The sequence below is a fragment of the Apodemus sylvaticus genome, chromosome 9 (assembly GCF_947179515.1).
Source record: "Apodemus sylvaticus chromosome 9, mApoSyl1.1, whole genome shotgun sequence".
Classification (NCBI taxonomy): Eukaryota; Metazoa; Chordata; class Mammalia; order Rodentia; family Muridae; genus Apodemus; species Apodemus sylvaticus.
Genome location: NC_067480.1, coordinates 33,609,186 through 33,630,172, shown reverse-complemented (window position 1 = coordinate 33,630,172; position 20,987 = coordinate 33,609,186). Strand labels below are relative to the sequence as shown.

Genomic DNA, 20,987 nt, shown 5'->3' with positions numbered 1-20,987 from the left:
TCCATCTTGGCCTGGTCCTATGCTGGCCATGCTGCTGCTGCTCTTTGTGGATTGGCTGGAAGCTACAGCTCCACTCTGTCTCCAGTGGCTTTCTAACTTACCTTGCTGTTTCTCAGACCAAATCTTGTGGTGATCTTTGACACCCAACACATGATTCTACCCTGCTTCCTTTGCCATCCCATCCTTGACTCCCCAGGGCCGCCCCTCAGACTCTTCAGCATCCTCCATTTGTACCTTACCCCTTCCTTACAAATCGGGTGGAGCAGATGCCAGAATGACGTACTCACAATGTACAAGAAAAGTCATGTTGGCCTGGCACGCAAGACCTTCTGACAAACAACAGGTTTCTTATGCTTGGGAAAGGTTGTGGGCTTTCCAGCATCCCTGAATAATGGACACCCCCTCCCCTCCCCAGACACACACCACTGCCCTGAACTTGCAGGTTCTGGAGAGACTCCCCATCACTTCTTTGGCTATACACACTCTAGATCATTGCTTTTCTCCAGACACATGGAGCATGCTATGAGGGCCTGGATCCCTTGTTCTACCAGGTGTGTCTGGCCTTTTGACATCACATTACAACGCTGTCGTAACCAAGTTCATGCATGAGAAGTCTGCATCATGAGAAGAAGCTATTAAAATCAAGTATTTTAAATTGTTAAGAAAAAAAAGAAAAGAAAAAGAAACCAGTGTTTTAAGTACCTTTACAACTTTGTGCTGGGCTTATGCATTCTGGGGAGCAGGCTGAGCATACCCGTGAGCTGTTTTCCCTGGACTGCTTCCCTTGTTTCTGGCTTTGCTCTCTCCTCCTTTAAAATCTCTGAACATGTGTCACTCTAACCACAGTTCAACGTGGCAAGCTGCCTCCTACCACGCCCCCCACCCGCCTTCCATCTCCAGATGCCCCTTTTGTTCTCTTGTTCCCACTTATTACTTCCTGGCGCTCTGTACACGGTACCTATTGGTTGGGTCACTGTTTCTCTCTGCAAGAACGCAAGCTCACCACAGCGGGAGCTTCACTCTGTGCTCAAAGCTATTTCAACAGGTGTCAACAAAACACATGCTTAAAAGACAAAAATCTTCTGGGTATATGCCCAGTAGTATATGCCCAGGTCCTTAGGTAGTACTATGTCCAATTTTCTGAGGAACTGCCAAACTGATTTCCAGAGTGGTTGTACCAGCTTGCAATCCCACCAACAATGGAGAAGTGTTCCTATTTCTCCACATCCTCGCCAACATCTGCTGTCCCCTGAGTTTTTGATCTTAGCCATTCTGACTGGTGTGAGGTGGAATCTCAGGGTTGTTTTGATTTGCATTTCCCTGATGGCTAAGGATGTTGAATATTTCTTTTGGTGCTTCTCAGCCATTCAGTATTACTCAGTTGAGAAATCTTTGTTTAGCTCTGTACCCCATTTTTAATAGGGTTACTTGGTTCTCTGGAGTCTAATTTCTTGAGTTCTTTGTATATATTGGATATTAGTATTCTATCAGATGTAGGGTTGGGGAAGATTTTTTCCAAATTTGTTGGTTTCTGTTTTGTCCTATTGACAGTGTCCTTTGTGCATAGCAGCCCTATTTATAATAGTCAGAAACTGGAAAGAACCCAGGTGTCCCTCAACAGAGGAATGTATACAGAAAATGTGGTACATTTACACAATTGAGTACTACTCAGCTATTAAAAACAATGAATTCATGAAATTCTTAGGCAAATGGATGGAACTAGAAAATATCATCCTGAGTGAGGTAACACAATCACAAAAGAACATACATGGTATGCAATCACTGATAAGTGGCTATTAGCCCAGAAGCTTGGAATACCCAAGATACAATCAAAGACCAAATGAAGATCAAGAAGAAGGAAGATTCCTTCTTAGAAGGGGGAACAAATTATCCATGGGAGGAGATACAGAGTGTGGAGCAGAGACTGAAGGAAAGACCATCCAGAGACTGCCCTGCCTGGGGATCCATCCCATATACAGTCACCAAACCCAGACACTATTGTGAATGTCAACAAGGGCTTGCTGACAGGAGCCTGATGTAGGTGTCTTCTGAAGGGCTCTGCCAGTACCTGACAAATACAGAGGTGGATGCTTTCAGCCAACCAGGGGACTGAGCACAAGGTCCCCAATGGAGGAGCTAGAGAAAGGACCGAAGGAGCTGAAGGAGTTTGCAGCCCCACAGGAAGAACAACAATATGAACCAACCAGTACCCCCAGAGCTCCCAGGGACTAAACCACCAACCAAAGAGTACACATGGAGGGAGGGACCCATAGCTCCAGCTGCACATGTAGCTGAGGATGGCCTTGTTGGACATCAAAGGGAGCTCCAGTGTAGGGACTGATGCCCCAGTATAAGAGAAGGCCAGGGAGGGAAAGTGGGAGTGGATAGGTTGGTGAGGAGGGGGAGGGGAAATGGGATAGGGGGTTTTCAGTGGGGAAACCAGGAAAGGGGATAACATTTGAAATGTAAATAAAGAAAATATCTAATAAAGAAAAAGCTAAAAAAAAATAAAGGACAAAAAGCACGTGTAGTAGACAGTTGTTTCACTGCGGAAAATTCAGTAACTCAAAGCTTTTCTGAATGCTCTAATCACCATGCATAATTTATAAAACACTGAACTCCAGTACCTTTATATTCAGTAAATATAGTAATGTGTAGTCAGCCTGTTGGTTCAAAACCAGATGGTTCAATATGGTTAAAACAAAAACCTGTAAGTCTCAGGACAGTAGAAGGAAGGAATTGAAGGAGAAAATGACTTCAGCTGGCCGTGGTGGAAAAGCAGCTGGCCTCTGCAGCAGCCTGTCACCTGTGTTCTACCACGGTTTTTCATTGTAGACAGCTCTGCACGCTGGGAATCCGGTGAGGAACTTGGAGACTGGGCTTCATGTGTTAGGACACTTCAGCGGTATAACAGCACACTAACATTCTGACTTTAAAAGTCCATTTTATCGTCCACAATTTTGTGGGTCAGGAATCTGAGAGCAGGGTCCCTTATCAGTGTGTATTTCTAGTGTCTTGTGATGTTCCAGATGTTGGTGGCTGCATCTACGACAACCAAAAAGCTTGGCTGTGCTGGATGTCTAGGACGGGACATTCATGAGGCTGGATGCTTGCGTCAGCTGTAAGCTGGAGTTGTTTTCCCACAGACAGATGTGAACTGGGTATCATTTTATGACCTAGCTTCAGAATCACATAGCTTTACCTTTTTCCAGTTTCCCAGATAGTTACCAAAGCTGGCCTGGTGAGTCACTGAAGTTCACTAAAGGGGAAGGCAAGAGATATCACCACGTCATAGGAGGAAGGTCTGAAATTCTGTGGACATAGCTTAGGAAATACAACAGCAGCCACAATAGCATCAAACTGAGGGTGGGTTCTTACAGTCTCATGCTAAGAAGGCTCCCCCCCCCCCAACCCACTGAGTAGACTCTACTATTTTAGGATGACTGACACCTCACCACAGCGTCTGTGGCTCACCACGGCCTCAATGGCTTATCGCTTTCATAGTCTGCCTTGTACCTCCATCTGATACCACTTCCAGCCTTTGGCTAATGTGTCAGCAGCAGCCTGCCAGGGAAGAGTGGTGGTGTCAGGACGGCCGTGAGGAAACGGCCACCCGACAGACCCACTCCAGCTCAACCTCTGAGCGAATTTAGATCACTTGCCTTTCACTTACACACAGAGCAGCTGATGGGTGCAAACTGGACCAGTGCTGTTACTTTAAGGATGGCCTGTTGTGCTTTACCGATGAACTTAGCACGTGGTTAAGGGGTGGTTAAGGGGTGGTGGGCAGCAAGTGCTTCTCTCCAGCCACTCGGTGCTCTCTGGGGACTGAACTCGGCTCTGCACTTGCCAGACGGTGTTCTACCGCTGAGCCACAACCTCGAAGCATCAGCCGAATACCATCGCCATGCTCACGAGGTTATCCGAAAATCCCCTAATAATGGAGGGGTTGGCAAGATGGCTCAGTGGGTGAAGACAGTCACTGCCAAGCCTGAGGAGCAGAATTCAATCCCTAGGACCTCACAGGGTAGGAGGGAAAGCCTGCTCCTGGGGCCAAGTTTGGCACCCACATGTCTCCCTTGCCAATAAAACAATAAATAATAACATTTCTACAAGTAAGATGATGCCAAGGACAGACGTACAACTGGATAATAAGAAGTCGTAACAGATACTAGAGGTGAGGACAATGAGAGCACTTTATAACTTCCACAGTGACGGGACAAGAGTTGTGAGCTGGGCTTACAGACTAGCATGATTTGAGTCACACTGTGCCAGCTGGGACAGCAGGGACAGCAGGATGACAGGATTATAGAACAACCTGGAAGGCGGTGGCCTGGAACATGGGGACAGGCCATTTGGTGGCCAGAGCTGGGATATTTCTTGAAGGAACAGCTGAGGGGCTTTGAGTTCAGGTTTATGTCTGTGAGCCTGCCCAACTTTACTCATCAGGAACTATTACTTTTTTATCATATACAAATATGATCACACCTGGGACACATCTGCCACGTTTTCAGTACACAATTGCAATTTGGGATTCACCTGGGATGGGAGCAGGACTTCTAGAGAAAGGTTATGTTCTACATGGCTCTAAAAGGAAGACATCCGACAGCAGGGGAGAGCTTACAGCAAGCTCCCAGCCCTGGGGAGGAGGCAGGAGGATTCCAAGGTAAAGGTCAGCATTGGTTACATAGTCTGCAGACTGACTGGACTGCATGAAGGCCTGCCTCAACAACAGAGGAGGGGGGGGAGGGAGGGAAGGAGGGAGAGGAGGAGGGAGGGCAGAGGAGGGAGGGAGGAGGGAGGAGGGAAAGAGGGAAGGGGGAGAGAGAGAGTCTGTGTGTGTGTGTGCGCGTGCAGTGGGGAGTGTTTGCGGAGACAGCCCACCATTTAGGAGCTGCTCTCCAGTTCCTCTCATCCCAACTGCCTGAGGAAAAGTGCACAAGGGACTTCCTGCAGTGTTCTCACTAACAGTAACTTGCTTACTGGAAATGTCAGAACGCATACTTTTGCTACCTGACGTGCGCCATGTAAGGAGAGACTGGCATGCCCGTGACCACAGGCTCCAGTGAGGAGCGAAGCGCATTCCAACAGCCTGCATCCCCTCCTAAGATCCCTTCCCTTAATTCTTCCTTAAATATAATTTTTTCCTTGACATCTAATTCTTCCTTAAATATACATTTTCCCCTTGATATCTATTAGCCCCTTAGAAGGCCCAAACCAACCCCATGTTCCTTGTGAGCAGCTTGATGTGGTGCTGAGAACCAAGGTCAGGTCGTCCACACAAGCAGAGGACCTCTGTTCTGAACTGCAGAGCCATCTCTCTAACCCCCATTCTTCCTCCTCTAATATGGCTATCGGAAACGTGAAAATGTAATTTCACAATGCAAAAATGCAATAGTGCTATAGAAGTTAGCCTATTAGCCGGGCGATGGTGGCACACGCCTGTAATCCCAGCACTCTGGGAGGTAGAGGCAGGCGGATTTATGAGTTCGAGGCCAGCCTGGTCTACAGAGTAAGTTCCAGGACAGCTAGGGCTATACAGAGAAACCCTGTCTTTGAAAAAAACAAATCCAAAATACCAAAACAAACAAAAAAAGAAGCTAGCCTATGTCAGGGGGAAACACAGACTCCCCTACCCCAGATCACATACATCTCTACCTTGGCGAGTGTAGACAATGGAGCTATATTCCTTGTTTGTGGTATGTCTACTTCTGGTCCAGAGCAGATGTGATCCACTGGGTGGCTCAGTGTGTCACACTACTTTCTCCATGTGCTCTCATGACTATTACGGGAGAAATGGTCATGACGGGAGTCCCTCACATACAACGAGACCTTCTTCCCTACTGCTAGGCAGTTCTCAGGGAGTTAGAGACACAGAACTCCATCAAGAGCCAAGAAAATACTGGGCCTAGTGTGTACAGCGGTGAAATTTGGCCATGTATTGAAGACACTGGAAAGATATACAATTTAAGTTTAATGGTGCTTTCTCTGCATAACAGATTAGACTGGTATAAAAGCATACTATTTCCTATCATTTGGTAGAATCCTTTTTTACCGTTTGGTTTTTGAGACAGGATCTCAGGCAGCCTAGTTTGGCCTCAAGTTTTCCGTGTTGTTGAGATCCTTTTGCCCGAATGCTCCAAATGGAGTTACTGGTGTGTGTCATCACACGCAGTTCCTATTCTATCATAAAAATATTTTGATGCTGAAAGGAACGAGTTACATACAGTTCTGAGAAACACATGGTAAGCTGACTGGTTAGAACCGCCCACAGGTAACCTCACAAGGCTGCGCTGTGAGCACAGAAGAGCTGGGACCAGGTCGTCTCTTGTCTACGCAGCCCTGTGCACTTCTCCCGAGCTACACTAACTGGTGACTCATGGGAGTTTCCTAAACTTCCGTGGAGACCACACCTACCCTCCTACTCTCCCAAACAGCAGCAGGGCATGCTAGCCCTGTACGACAGGGTACACGGAGAAGGTGCCTGCTTTTAAGGCAGACACATGGACAGACAGAGACAGACACACTCTTCATTTTGTCATCTGTAAAACGCACGTGGGTGATGCTAGAATTCAAAAAGATAATGCTGGTAACTTGGCCAGAGCACACAGGATGGCAAGTGTGACATAAACGTAGCCGGGTCCTGAGCTCTGTCCAGAGCAAACGAAACAACACAAATTAAGAAGCAGGAGAACAAGCAAGAGATATTTTATTATATGTGTATTCTCAAAACAACAAACAAACAAAAAAACAAAGCCCACAAAAATGGAACCCACAAGTAGAAAGAACAAAGATTCACAGCATCTCTAGGCTACACAGGGCACCCTACTCTATGGAAACACAGCTGTACAAGGACATATTGAATTACTTAATGTCACCTTTTGCTTCCCGAGTTTAAAAAAAAAAAAAAGGCTACGGAGTAAAACACTTTAAATTGTTTTCTGATAGAAATTTGCTGCACGATTAAACTTCAACTCACTCAAAGAGTTATTGTGTAGTAAACTGCAGAAAATAGACGAGGCATTCAATAATCTGCTCACAATGAACAATTAAGCAACAGACACTTGCAGAAGTTAGCATGTATTACTTATTTGTTAAGTCTCCCATTTATAATGAGCAGATCATTTTCAATAACAGTAACTTGATTCTTGTCATTTAGGAGATATTAGAAAGTACTTTTAATGAAACCCTGATTTTCAAAAATATCTTCTTGGGTCTGAGCTTCTAGTCTATTTATCAATTTTGACAAGTTTAATAAATATAGATGTTAACAAACTGAATCACTGTACAGGAGTACAAAGCAAGAGTCTACAGCAACACTGCTGCCCACTAGGCGGTGAGTTAAGACTGGGGCATGTAAACAATTACAGTCTAGTGAATAAGAAGTGGTTTTTGCCAATGCACAGGCCTATTGCTATCACTAGGACCAACTAATACAGGACCATTAAAGAACATGTTGAGAATAAAGACTTGGCATCACTTTATTACATACTAGATCTAAGTTCAAGACTCCTGTCTAACGTCCTCTACTTCTTGATCCTTGTCTGTACAAATCAGCTTGAGAATGCTGGGATGGGAAGGACAGTAGCTGGTACTTGAGGAACTCTTACATGATGTGGTTAGCGACAGAATCCAAATAAGGCAAAAAGCACGAGCCTTGTTGTCCCTTCAGTGACCACAGGCCCAAGTGAGGAGCGAAGCGCATTCAAACAGCCTGCATTCCCTCCTAAGGTCCCTTCCCCCAATTCTTCCTTAAATATAATTTTTCCCCTTGATTGCTAATAGCTCCTTAAAAGGCCCAAACCAACTCCATGTTCTCTATGGGACACAGGGTTTTATATCAAGAGGCTATAAAAGAGAGAGAGAGAATATTCAGTTTAATCTACCACAGATATCGAAAAGTCACATTTTACAGCTGCTGTTAGGAAAATATTCCACACACAGCACAGCCCTACTCCACAGGACAGTGACTCTGCCACGTCTTCTTCCCTTGCATGGGCAGACCACAGACTCAGCTAAAATAAGCAGAGCAAGGAGAACATTCTACATTGTAGTTCCAAATGTCACCTACTCTCTTGTCCAAAGCATTCCAGCAATATACATCTTGTATAGTGTAAGGAGAATCCGGTGAAGGATCACCAGTTAAAGTGACAACACATAAAACGTAAAGGGGGCAACAAAACCCTTTGGTCTCGTTTCTGAAGACGAAAGCTCTCTGTAAATATAGAACCCATCATGCCCGGCTGCCTTTCCTTTCTTTTCCCCATTATTTGTGGCTTGTCCACTGGGACACCATAGCTTTTCTGCCTGTTACAATTTTTTCCCTCCTTGTAAGCCAAGTTGATAAAGTGATAAAGCCTTAGTCCTATCTGGCAGAATGGCCCTGCTCTTGATGTAATCCAACATAGTGCTACAGTGAGATTTTAAATCGATACCCATTAGCAAGAGTCACAGGGATGCTGTGGGTGTTCACTATTTATCCTTTAAAACAGTAGGCTCCCACGGTTCTACTGGAATAGTCCACGTGCTACTTTCTGTCAACACAAACTTACATAAACATTTCCTGGTAATCTGGTCAAAAACTGGACAACACATTTCATACAACAGCTTTTCGAAATGTAATGAAAGTGATTTACAAGTTAGGGACTACTGTACAAGACCTGACTGATAATTTCAGCAATGGGCCACCGACTTCTTCCTATGACACAAGAGTAACACTGGTCACAGCTACAACATAATCTAAAAGCTCCAGAGTACTTCTTCCGAGGGGCATAAATGGCTACCATATCACAAGGGCTTGTCTTGGGACTGCAAACACATGTACCAGTTAGCAAGGCTGGGCCGTCCCATGGAGCAGGCTGCTGGCACCCACCTCTGCCATGGTGGTAGCTGAGTTGGCCACGGGTCATGACTAGCTACACAGAAAAGAATGCCAGGAGGCTTGCACATCAGCACCATAAAAGAAAGCTTTGTCCACAGAGCAGGTTTGGGAGAAAGAGATGAATGTGTGCTGCCTTGTCATGTGACAGATGTAAAGGTTCACCCATGGGACACTGGCCGAGACAGAGACAACTGCGGTGGGCCAAACCCAAGAGCAGATTAGGACACGGCCTGACAGAACAGGAATCCTGACAAAGTTCATCAGCAACTCGGTGCAGAGAGCGTTTGTATGGCAAGCTTAGGTTTCTTACACCTGGACACCTCCCCTAAAGACAGACAGACAGACAGCTCTCCCCCAGCTCCTAATTGCATACTGGAGGACCCTCAGGGACCTCAAAGACCCCCTCAGTGGGCGCCATGTGTGCTCGTGGGCTTGCATCTAAGAAGTTCTAAGTGCTAACCTCTTGTGTTAACCATTCCCCTTCTAAACCCTTCATTTGCTGGCTGTCCCCTCCTTATCCATTGGGTCAATGTTCATGAGGCAGTTTTGTTGGGGAAATTCCATTCCTTAGGAGACTGTTGTGGACAGACCTTTTAGGTGTTAGTCCCCGCAGAAGATTTCCACAAATACCCTAAAACACACCTTTATATAGATTTTTTTTTCTTTTTAAAAATATTGATTTGTTTTTTTAGGTGGTTACTGTCCATTTATGTGACAGTGGCTGTGGAGCTACATGAAGGGTCTCCGTTCATGGAGGCTGCTGTGCGTAACGTGTAGCAGACATCGCCCAGCTCCGGGATCAGTGTGGAGAAATTCCAGTTGCCAGGCTGCAGCCCACCACAGGAGTCATATCCCATATCTACAAGGAAGGCAAATGAAGAAGGAACACTTATCATGGGGTTTAATTCCAACAGTCAGTAATGACAGCTTTGTCTTTTTAGGCTAGAAAATCTCCTTAGGACTCATATACAAATAAAGCAATGTAGTTTACTAACTACATTGAAAAAAAATACCTCTCAAACAACAACAACAATAACAACAACAACAAAAATACTTCCAAGTAGCATTTTGAATCCTGAAAACAATGTTTTACTATAATGTATAAGAATATAGGGCTTAAGAGATGGCTCAATGGTTAAGAGCGCCGACTGCTCTTTCGAAGGTTGTGAGTTCAAATCCCAGCAATTACATGATGGCTCATACCCATCTTGCAATGAGATCTGATGCCCTCTTCTGGGGTATCTGAAGACAGCCACAGTGTACTTACATATAATAAATAAATCAATCTTAATATATATAAACTATTTGTTTCACAACTCAGCTAGTTATAAAACATCTACTTTCAACTTCTGTTTGTGATCTAAGGATTATATGATCATTTCTCACAAATAGGATAGGATGCAAAGGAACATTAGCCAAGAAGAAAGGAAAAGCTATAAACTAACAAAGATTCAAGGCAGATGGAAGAGGAAACCCTCAGGACAGGTCAGAATCCACAGGTTCCAAGAGACACCTACTAGCTCCCACTCTCATGACCACAGTGAGTCCCCATCAGGATTAGGAGTCACAAATATCTGCTTTGTCATTCAGGGCTTTGATCAGGCAATTAATTGATTAGAAAAGCAAAGTCAAATGGCGGTGGTATGAGAAATGCCTCGAAGGCCATTCATAGCTGAGGATGGCTCCATCTCAGCTCAGCTCACCTTCACAACACGATCTGTCCCACAGGTCACCATCAGTCCCCTTGCAATGTCCATGGACATATGGGAAATGTTATGTTTCCCTTCATGAAACGTTGCTAGAGAAGTCCGGCTAAAAAACAGAAAGACAGTTGAAATGTACTGACTGTACCCAAGCCCAAGAGAGAAGCAATCCTTTAGCAACGTAGGTGGCCCTACGCACAATAATGGTGTTAACATTATCTTCTAAAAACATAGAGATGGTTTTATAATTAAAGGGGTTCAGAGAACAAGATAATAACAAGGCCGTATAAAAGGTGTCAAAGGTAGAGAGTCTTTGGTCCCAAAGCCAAGACCTCAAAAAGGTTAAGTCGCTCAGAATAAAAATGATGTACTATTTTCCCTGGGGAGACTGGGACAGAAACACAAGAGCATGAACTTATAGCATCAGGAAGAGCAGCACTGGAGGAGACCATCAGCAGTGATGGAATGTAGTAAGCGATGCCAGTGGGCACCTGCCACCGTCAGAAGCATGGAAAAGCACACCATTAATTCACTGCCCATCACGGGTGGGCACACAGGCCTCTGCTACTGCAGCCAGGGCTCAGGAGAAGGGGAAAATATCAGTGACTTTCTCCTAAAGGATCTGCCCACATTAGAGAATATCTGATGAAGTTATCTCAGACCATCTGAAGAAGGAACACAGGTCTTTCCAGTCTTCCCCGTAACTAAGTTGGCATGAGTGGCCAGAAGCCAGCCAGCCCAGCTGCTGCTGCCCACCTACACAGGGATGTCTCTACAGAGCCCTGAGGGGTGGGCCTCTCAGCTGCCGGAAGACTCCTAGCAACCCTCAGTGGGACTCAGAAAAAAAGCTAGCCCAGCCAGTGAAGCAGCCTGAGATAGAGTAGTGGCCCTAAGTCACAGGACTTAGGAAGGACAGGAAGTTCTCTCCAGAAATGGTTCGCGTGGATTGCCGAGACGGCTGGGCAAGGTAAGGCACTTTTCCACCAGTCTGACCCTTAGGAACCGTATGGCAGAAGGAGAGATTCCACAAGCTGTCTCTGAACCTCCACACTCAACACACGCCCAATCCACCCACAAATAAATGTAACTGAAAGCAAATAAATGAACATTTCAAGAGACGGTCCAAAGAGATAAGCATATGGGTAGAAATCTCTCCAGAACCTTCTCGGGCTGCCCGTATTCAGATCAGACAGAGGCAGGATGCTGTAAGATGAAGACCAGCAAGCACTCACTCCTCATCTTTGATGGAGTCGTAACAGGAATCACAAACTCGAACCTGGAACTCAAAGCCCATGACGGGGTAACTGGACCGCTTGCTGCTGCATTTCCCACAGACGGCCTGCCCACACTTCCTGCAGTGATGCTTCCAGGGCAGAGGAGGGAGACAGGAATTAGCTTTGCATTTATGTAAAAGCAGGGAGAATGAGCTTGACAGACCTCAACATCCCCTGCATTATCACTGATGCTTGGTACACATGATTTTCCCAATAGGCAGGGGGTCTTCAAATAAAAAAGTCCTTGTTTGGGGACAACAGCTGTATCTGTTGTTCCACACTGTCTGGTCCACAAAGGACAAGAGTAGCTTGGCGGTGGTGGCGCACGCCTGTAATCCCAACACTCTGGGAGGCAGAGGCACACGGATTTCTGAGTTCGAGGCCAGCCTGATCTATAGACTGAGTTCTAGGACAGCCAGGGCTACACAGAGAAACCCTGTCTCGAAAAAAACCAAAAAAAAAAAAAAAAATGGACAAGAGTATTCAAACCAAACTTCTGGGAACCCAATCACTATAGATTCTGGCAAGAAAAACCTATTCCTCCTTCAAAGAAAAATTTAAATAGTAAGTTTGAAATAGTCTTCAAAGAGGAATAATGTTCTTTTGGCCTTTCAAGCTCTGATTCAGGAAATAAGCTCCAGAACGTTCCAAAACACTCCAATTATTACTACTGAGTGTTTAACCACTAACCCTTTGGTGACTGAGTGAGTATCTATCTATCTATCTATCTATCTATCTATCTATCTATCTATATGTTTCTCTTTTTGCTATTAATTATTAATGCATAAGAGTAAAATTCACTTTTTGGTGTTTTCTTTAGAAGGAATACTTCACCAAGTATAATGTACTGTTCACTGCTATGCAAGCATCATGTAGAATTGGCTATTTCAGGAACTTCTGGTTAATAAGAAATAAAAGGGGGGCTGGAGAGATGGCTCAGTGGTTAAAAGCACTGATTGCTCTTCCAGAGGTTCTGAGTTCAATTCCCCGCAACCACATGGTAGCTCACAACCATCCTGATGCCCTCTTCTGGTGTGTCTGAAGACAGCAACAATGTACTCATATATAAAATAAATAAATCTGAAAGAAAGAAAGAACAAAAGAAAAAGAAATTAAGAAGGAAAGAAAGAAAGAAAGAAAGAAAGAAAGAAAGAAAGAAAGAAAGAAAGAAAGAAAGAAAGAAAGAAATTAAGAAGGAAAGAAAGAAAGAAAAAAAGAAAGAAAGAAAGGAAGGAAGGAAGGAAGGAAGGAAGGAAGGAAGGAAGGAAGAAAGAAAGAAAGCCCAGCATTGGCTGCCGGTCCAAATGGGGCCTTATGAGGAGCAGTTCTTTGAAAGCAAAGCAAAGTTAGTAACACTTTGTGTTGAATCCTCACCAAGAGTGAACGATCACCACACTCTCATGTCACACCCCAAATTCATGCTCAGCCAGATGCATTTCACAACAGGACTTAGGCATCACGTGAGCACCCGGTGCTATCAGTAACCCAGAAACAGGCTACTGGAGGCAAGTGTCTCAGTTAAAAAAAAAAAAAATAAGAGATTTGAGAAAAGTCTTAATGAAAATGGTCCAGGTGTATTATACAGGCCCAACTGGGAATGAGCTAACAGTCACAGGGCAGAAAGCCCTGTGGGAGGGCGGTCACTGATTGGTCGGTAAAGGCTTAAGGCATGTCACTAAATCTCCTCCTTTATTCTCATTTTATTCTTGGCTACTATGAAACACTGACTGTAATAGGTAATAGTCCTAAGTGAAAGCAAGTTCCTCAGTTTGCCAAGGGATTCTATGGCTTCTTCAGGCGCCCTGAATTTTCCAGTGCAGAACAAGCCGTGGAGCAGTGAGGGACAAGGCCTCCCAGGCCCCAGGACAGACCACGCTCACTTTCAGTCACGTGACAGTGATACGAAACAAGAGAGGAGGGGGCTGCAGAGATGGCTCAGTGGTTAAGAGCACTGACTGCTCTTCCAGAGGTCCTGGGTTTAATTCCCAGCAACCACATGGTGGCTCACAGCCATTTGTAATGGGATCCAAGGCCCTCTTCTGGTGTGTCTGAAGACAGCTACAGTGTACTCATGTACATGAGATAAATAATAATTCTAAAAAAACAACAACAACAATAGAGGAATAACCACATTTGTAAGAACAAAGTATGACTTTTTAAAAATTCAAATTAATGATAAAAATAATGAGATACAAAATTCTTCTAGAAGGAGTAAACACTGGCTACTCACCTGCCTCAGCCCCAGGGTCTTCGTGTCCCACATCTGTTTGATATTCCAGAAGAAGGGCTGCTCACACTTCTGACAGGAGTCGCTTTCTAACCACTGAGGAGCCTGAGGCAGCAGGGAGGCAAAGCCAACATCGACGTGTTTACACAAGACTTTAGCACAGCATTGTACAATGTTCTGGAGTCTATGTTTCTTTTAAATCCCACAATGTATTTTAGCTGAGGTTCCCATGATGAATACCGTGGTGTTTAGATTTTCTGTTGTTGTTTTTATACGGCTGGTTGCTTTTAGGAGACGGTCTCACCATATAGTCTGGCTAGTCTGAAAATTGTAGCAACCCTCCTGCCTCAGCCTCTCAAGTGCTACAATTACAGGTGTGCACCACCATCCCTGACTCATGCTTGTGTTTTGACTGTGACGATTTAAGCAGTGCTTACAATGTCATACAATTTGTAACCTACAAATAAGAGAATAATTAGAATCTTCGATATATATTATATATTTCTTGGTTTATGCTAAAGTTATCTGAAGTCTATATCCACTTGAATCAAAACCCATTTCTTCTTGCTTAACCTGAACTACCTCCTGGCAATGTCTGTAGGACCACTGTAAGACAGACCAAACAAAACAAACTTCTCACTGCTCTGTTTGGGCATCGAGTCAGACAGACTGGCACCTCCCCCTATTGGGCCCAGCCCTCAGGAGCAGGTCCACTCCTCCCACCACTGAGCAGTGAGCTTTGCTATTCTCGTTCCCTACACTGACCAATGAGTGTGCTGTCTTCATATACTGCCAACTGCCACACCGCCCTTCTCAGTGCATTTTTGTTGAAACAAGATACATATTAGGAATGTCACAAATACTTCCCTAAACAAAAAAAAAAAAAAAAAAAAAGAAAAGAAAAAAAAGAAAAAAAAGGGAGAGAAAGTAGGCTTGCTTCTAAGACAAGTGTTTAAGCACTCGATGGTACAGGGGAATAATATAATAAGAATGGTAGTGATGACTATTTTCTATAAGTGAATCCAAAGGTCATGAGATTAAAAAAAAATATTTTCTTTTTTTTCATATTTCATAGCAGTTTTTTTATTGGTTACAAAACCTAAGCCCATATGCAAAATTAGGAATACGTTTAAATGCCTCTTTTGAAAGAACATTTTAGTCTTATTTTATTTTATTTTACTTTTTGGTTTTTTAGAGACAGGGTTTTTCTGTATAGCCCTGGCTGTCCTGGAACTCACTCTGTAGACCAGGCTGGCCTCGAACTCAGAAATCCACCTGCCTCTGCCTCCCAAGTGCTTGGATTAAAGGTGTGCGCCACCACTGCCCAGCCTTAGTCTTTTTTTAAACTTAGTTTTAAAAATAAAAATAATGCAATTTTAAAATACTGTTCTGAAAACTTAAAAGTGCAGCAATTGGTATCACACCATTTCGTAGATAAAAAATATTTTCTTGATCCTAATGTTACCACCCCAGACAAAGACATTTGAAGGAGAGAGTAACAGCATCACAGTCCTGACCATGTCAGCTGCTGGGAGGGAGGCAGTGGCGGTGACACCCTAGAGAAAGGTGACCTCACTCAGGTTGCCTTTTACATCTTTCTTCCCACTTCTTCAAAATTTTGGGCCTCCCCAGTTCTTATTTCAGATACACCACTAAAATGTTTCTATATACAACAGCCTTTAGGAAGGGGAGGGCATGCACAAATGCCCTGAGGCAGCAGAGACAGAGGACGGTCTCTAGACGCTGGGAATGAGAGGGGAGGACGGAGAGTGATGGGCAGATGAGTGTCTGTGTGAGGGAGATCCTCACCGGGACACGGGAGAACTTCTGTCTGCATGACCAACAGAGGTGGTAGTGGTGTGGACAAGGTTTGGGGACACTGCCTGGGGATACTGTTCCTCTGGGAGGCATAGCATTTAAGATCAGGGAAGACACGCAGGTGTTACGTCTCACCTACATGCGGGTCCTGCAGTTGTAGGCGCAGTTAACATTGGTTTAATTACTACAGCTACCTTCAAATCTAGTGAGACCCATGTGTCTGAGAACAGTCACAGCAGGACTAATGCACGTGAACGCCACAGGAAGTCAGTGTCCAACTTCCTTAGTGAAGAGCGGAGTGTGGAAAGAGCTTTGACGGGAGACTTTCAACTGTTCACAGGTTCCAGAAACCTGCTTCATTTCACAGACAGACACCATGCTGAACTGTCATTCTCCTTAACCACTAACTGTCAATTTGGCTAATAAGGATCAAAGTATCTCTCTTTTCAAGACAGGGTTTCTCTGTGTAGCCCTGGCTGTCCTGTAACTCGATCTCTAGATCAGGCTAGCCTCGATCTTCGAGTTAAGCAGTGGCGTGCAGGCACGAGGGAGGCATGTCCAGTCTGGACATTTTCCTCAAAATGCCATCCCTCAGGAGGGCTCAGCACTCGAAGAGCTCTGCTTAGTGACCTGCACATCCCTGTCACATATCAGTCAAGCAACCCATCAATGGATTCCCAGACATCTGTGTATGCTTCCAAGAGACTCAATTTGAATTCTCCACTTCTTTCTCACCATCAGAGTGGTTCTAACAGCTCAGCCTCAGTTCCATTAGGTCAGACCCCAAATGTGCCAACCCTCGCTTTCCCACTTCACACCTGTATCCCCCATTTCCTCATCTGGTATAGTCCCTGTAAGGCTGTGAGACTAAGAGGATATTAATGTGTAAGTGTTTGCAACAGTGCCTGCGGTACAAAGGAGCCATCAGTCCCAGTAGCACACAGTGCTTCATGTGTTTGAACACACCAAATCTGTGCAGCACACTATGACTGCCACTGTAACGGTGATGGAATTGCGGCTTACAGCCTGGAGCAACTGTCCACAGTCAGACAGAAGCCGAAGATCTCAGAAAATCCAGGAGGCTGGTCTATCTCTCCTGACAGTGCATCACGCCCCCCACAGCCTCTGAAAAGGGGCTCCATTCCCCCTCCCTCCCAGCAGCTGACATGGCTCATTTATGACACGGGGTCTCAAAGCTCGGGTCTGGGGAGTGACAGCTGAGCTCAGGGCTCAGAGAGCCAGGACTCAGAAGACAGCATGTTCCTCTGCTGATCTAGAGGGCACAAGAATGCACGGAAGGGGACAAATAGAGATAGCAAACAGGAATCAGCGCATAAATAGGCATGTATTTTGGAACAAATTTTAAAGTAAGAAAATTCGTAATTTTATTTTGTTAATACTGAAAAGTCGGTGTTAAGCCCTAGGATAATGCGAGCCACTTGGCTCTGTGAGTGCTGACTGTGGAGAACAGGGGTTGTTGGCACCGAGAAGAGCAAAGCGGACTCTTGCTGACTACTTACTTGCCCAGGATGGGGGAAGGCCTGGGCAGAGGTCGGGTGTGGTGGCGCATGCCTCTGTATAATTCCAGCGCTCAGGCAGTGAAGCCAAGGAAGACCAGGAGGCCAAGGCCATGCTCAGGCCACAGACAGAGTCCCAGGCTGGTGTGGGTCACATGAGACTGTCTTCAGAAAGAGAGCACAAGGAGGGGGACGGTGAACCAGGGCCTGGCCATCCGTCCATACCAGGCAAGAGCGCTACCACTCAGTGACATTCTCAGCCTAGAAAAGAAGACATCACCTAAGCACTGACTTCCTTCTTTACTGCATCCCGTTCCAACTGTCTAATCTAAGCAAAGGGAATATGTTCATAATCCCACTTTATTACTGCAACTGACTGCTAACATCCACTAACTGCCACTAACAGTACATCTGCACTGTAGTGACAGGTAAGTACGGCAGTCTACATTCTGCTCACACATTCTCCGTAACTATGGTTACTATGTAACTATGGTTACTTGTTCATTCATACTTCTCACTTCCCAAAGGAAGAGACCTAATTATGCTCTGTCAAGGAAGCAAATACGGTCTGTTGTGGGAGGGGGCTCATAGCCACGGCGGGCTGGAGACAGTCGGGAGCGAGACACTCCAGGCGAGCAGTGCTTCATCCTCTGCCGGCTGGCTGGGGACTAAGACAGACCTGACACTGTACAGGATCCCTGACAGGGTCAGACCTCACAGGTGGCGAGCTGATCACCTTTGCATTACGTTTCCCTAGCCAGGAAAAATTAGTATCTACTAAAAATAATGCCTCTTTTGATATAATTTGCTCCCTGCTCCATTAGTGAGATGACTAACAGGAAGTCATTTCTGCCGCACAGGAAGCACCTTGATAGACAGGACTCTATTTTTCTTTTCCCTCATCCACAATTACAGTTCACCATTGCATAATCTGAAGGAAAGGTGCTGCTCCCACGTTCTGACTGCATTTTCTGAAAGAATGAGCAAAGGATGAAAAAGGTGGGGGGAAAGCCAAGCGGTTAAAGCCCTGAGAATCCCAACAACTGTGCCTGGCTCTACAGGAAGTGACCCCACCCCCACCCCCCACATCTCTGCTCTCTCAGAGGAAGACAGGAAAGATGGACCCAGGACCCAGGAAGCAGATCGGCACAGCAGCCGTTCCTGGGCGTATAGCTAGAGGCTGAGGACCATAGCAGACCTCTGCAAGGAAAGCCCTATCACGCAGCACCACAGAGCCAGTTTAAGTATGTGGTGCAACACACAACTCCAAGCCTTACCAAAAGATTTTTAGAATGTACAAAAACCAGAAGTTAGTCAGCAGCCACGTAACCAGAGTTTCCTGGCTGGCTTGCCACACGAAGCTGTCAGGAAACCTGGCAGTTAGCACACCCCTGAATTAGGCAGCACATTTTATTATCAGTTATAGAGCCGTCTGGCTTCTTTACAGGACGGCAAGTTTCTTGTGGGTAAGAAGCTGAAACTGTTCCTATATACTGAACCCCCTGATCAGTGCTTATGGGACATATTAAAAACTAAAGTTTATTCAGTGAGAATCGTAGATATTATGAAGCAACACAAAGCAGAGCCACGCAGAGACTTACGGGTCGACTCTGGATTAATATAGCACCCACCGCGATGGCAAGGAGGGCGCACTAAACCACGCAACAACTACAGGACAGGACAGGGAACCCATGCGACACCATGTATCACGGACTGTTACAAGACAGAATCAAAAAAGAAAGAAAAGAAAAAGAAAACTCATTGACCAGACGTGGGTAGGAGCCTTGCTATCCAAGCATGAGCCCTGAGCTCATTCAGAGCCACCGCTTTCTCATAACTGCCAAAGTTACACACCTAGTGCTCCAGTGTGGAGTGGGCGAGAGAAACAGAACTGCATGGTCCTGCTGTCCAGCCAGCCTAGCCGAAACCTGTGAATGCTGGGTTCGGTGAGAGACCATTCTCAAGGGATAAAGCAAAGAGGACAGATGAGGGCACCTGATGTCATCCTTTGGCCTCCACATGTGCAACTGTATGAGTGTGTGGATGTGTGTGTGTGTGTGTACACATTTAATTTAACACCAAACCCTTTAGCATGTGTTTTCCTCTAAGCTGTCAGACAGTATGACCGCCCTGTAAGTGCCTGATAATGCTTCTGGAGTGGACCTGTTTTTACCATTCACCGTCCTTCTTTAGATCCGCTTCTGCGATCACCATTATGAGTCACTGATGTCACTGTGCAAAGACAGACCTCACAGGTGCTGGCAGCGATGCGCAGGAGACCCTGCCTAGAAGCCATCTGATGACTGCTATAAAAAGCCATGGATGTGCACATCCCTCTACTGATCTATTTTCAGAAATTTGCATGGGATGAATAATTGAAGAACCTCATGAAGACAAGGTCAGGCAGAGTCACTGTGATGTCACTCAAAGGAGCAGACAGGAGACTCTACAGAAATGGAGGCGCCTTAGACATCTTCTAAGCAGTGGTTTCACTTTATAGAAAAGGAAAGAGATATTCAGAGATTAAGATACTTATTTAGACTTATCCACACTAGTTAGTGGCTCAAAGAAATTTAAAAATCAGAATGCCTTTAAAGAAAAATGTATCAGTTTGGACTCAGTGGAAGGCAGCACAATGTAAAATAAAAGCAGAGGACAGAGGCACATTTTCCCCAGGACGGCCTGGTTATGTATGCCCTGTGACACCCTTCGCAGGGCTTCCGAGCTGCAATGCTCTGGAGCTTCCTGAATACTCTGGGTGACCTGCAGGAGACCAAACCCATGGGTAAGCCAGGAGGCTGCTGGCTGCAAAGAGTCCTCCAAGCTGATAGTCAACCTGAATGCTGCTCGTGTGTTCAGACTGCTCATCAATGCCAGAAACTCTCACCAGGACAGAATACAGCACAGCAGAGAAGGCTGGAAAGATGCTGAGTCAGCAAAGTGCCTCCTATGAGCTCCTATCTCAGGCGCTCACACAACCAGCCAGACACGGTGGTACACCCCTGTGATCCCAGTGCTGGAGAGCTGGCGACAGGCAAATCCACGGGGCTTGCCTGCCAACCAGGCTAGTCACACCAGTGAGCACCAGACTTGGTGTCTCAAACACCAAGATGAAGAGCAAGACAAGAAGATACCCAGTTCTAACCTCTGGCCTTCACATGCACATGAATATATATATATATATATATATATATATATATATACACACACACAAACACAGTATACATACAACATATTTACATGTATGTATACATACATGTATACACACAGGTAAGATAATTTAAAAAAGTTTAAAAGACAGGCTGAACTTTGTTAGACGAGGTCTATTCCCACCTCAGGCACCTTCCAGCCTGCAAGGGGAAAAACTGAAAAGCCACAGTGGGCTCTCCTCTGACCCGCCCACCCGCCCACCCACCCAGATCTTGCTTCTTACCTCTTCTCTGCTAACATCCATGTTCCACACTGCAATGCCACCATCTGCCGAGCAGGAGACGAGCTGCCTCGTGAGCTGCAGGTAGCACAGGGACTGCACCCTGTCACTGCAAATAAATGGTGCCCAAGTCACAG

General features: G+C 45.4%; 1 protein-coding gene across 1 annotated transcript in view; it reads right to left on the bottom strand.

The window, feature by feature from the left end:
- Positions 1-6,692: 6,692 nt before the first annotated feature.
- The window catches only part of Wdfy1 (WD repeat and FYVE domain containing 1), a 52,847-nt gene continuing 38,552 nt past the window's right edge, over positions 6,693-20,987 (bottom strand). The window contains exons 8-12 of the mRNA XM_052192506.1: positions 20,854-20,959; positions 14,089-14,190; positions 11,817-11,947; positions 10,585-10,693; positions 6,693-9,740 (exon numbers count right to left, since the gene is read on the bottom strand). Of these exons, the coding sequence (XP_052048466.1) occupies positions 9,681-9,740; positions 10,585-10,693; positions 11,817-11,947; positions 14,089-14,190; positions 20,854-20,959 (508 nt within the window). The 3' untranslated portion in view covers positions 6,693-9,680. The remainder of the gene's footprint in view (positions 9,741-10,584; positions 10,694-11,816; positions 11,948-14,088; positions 14,191-20,853; positions 20,960-20,987) is intronic.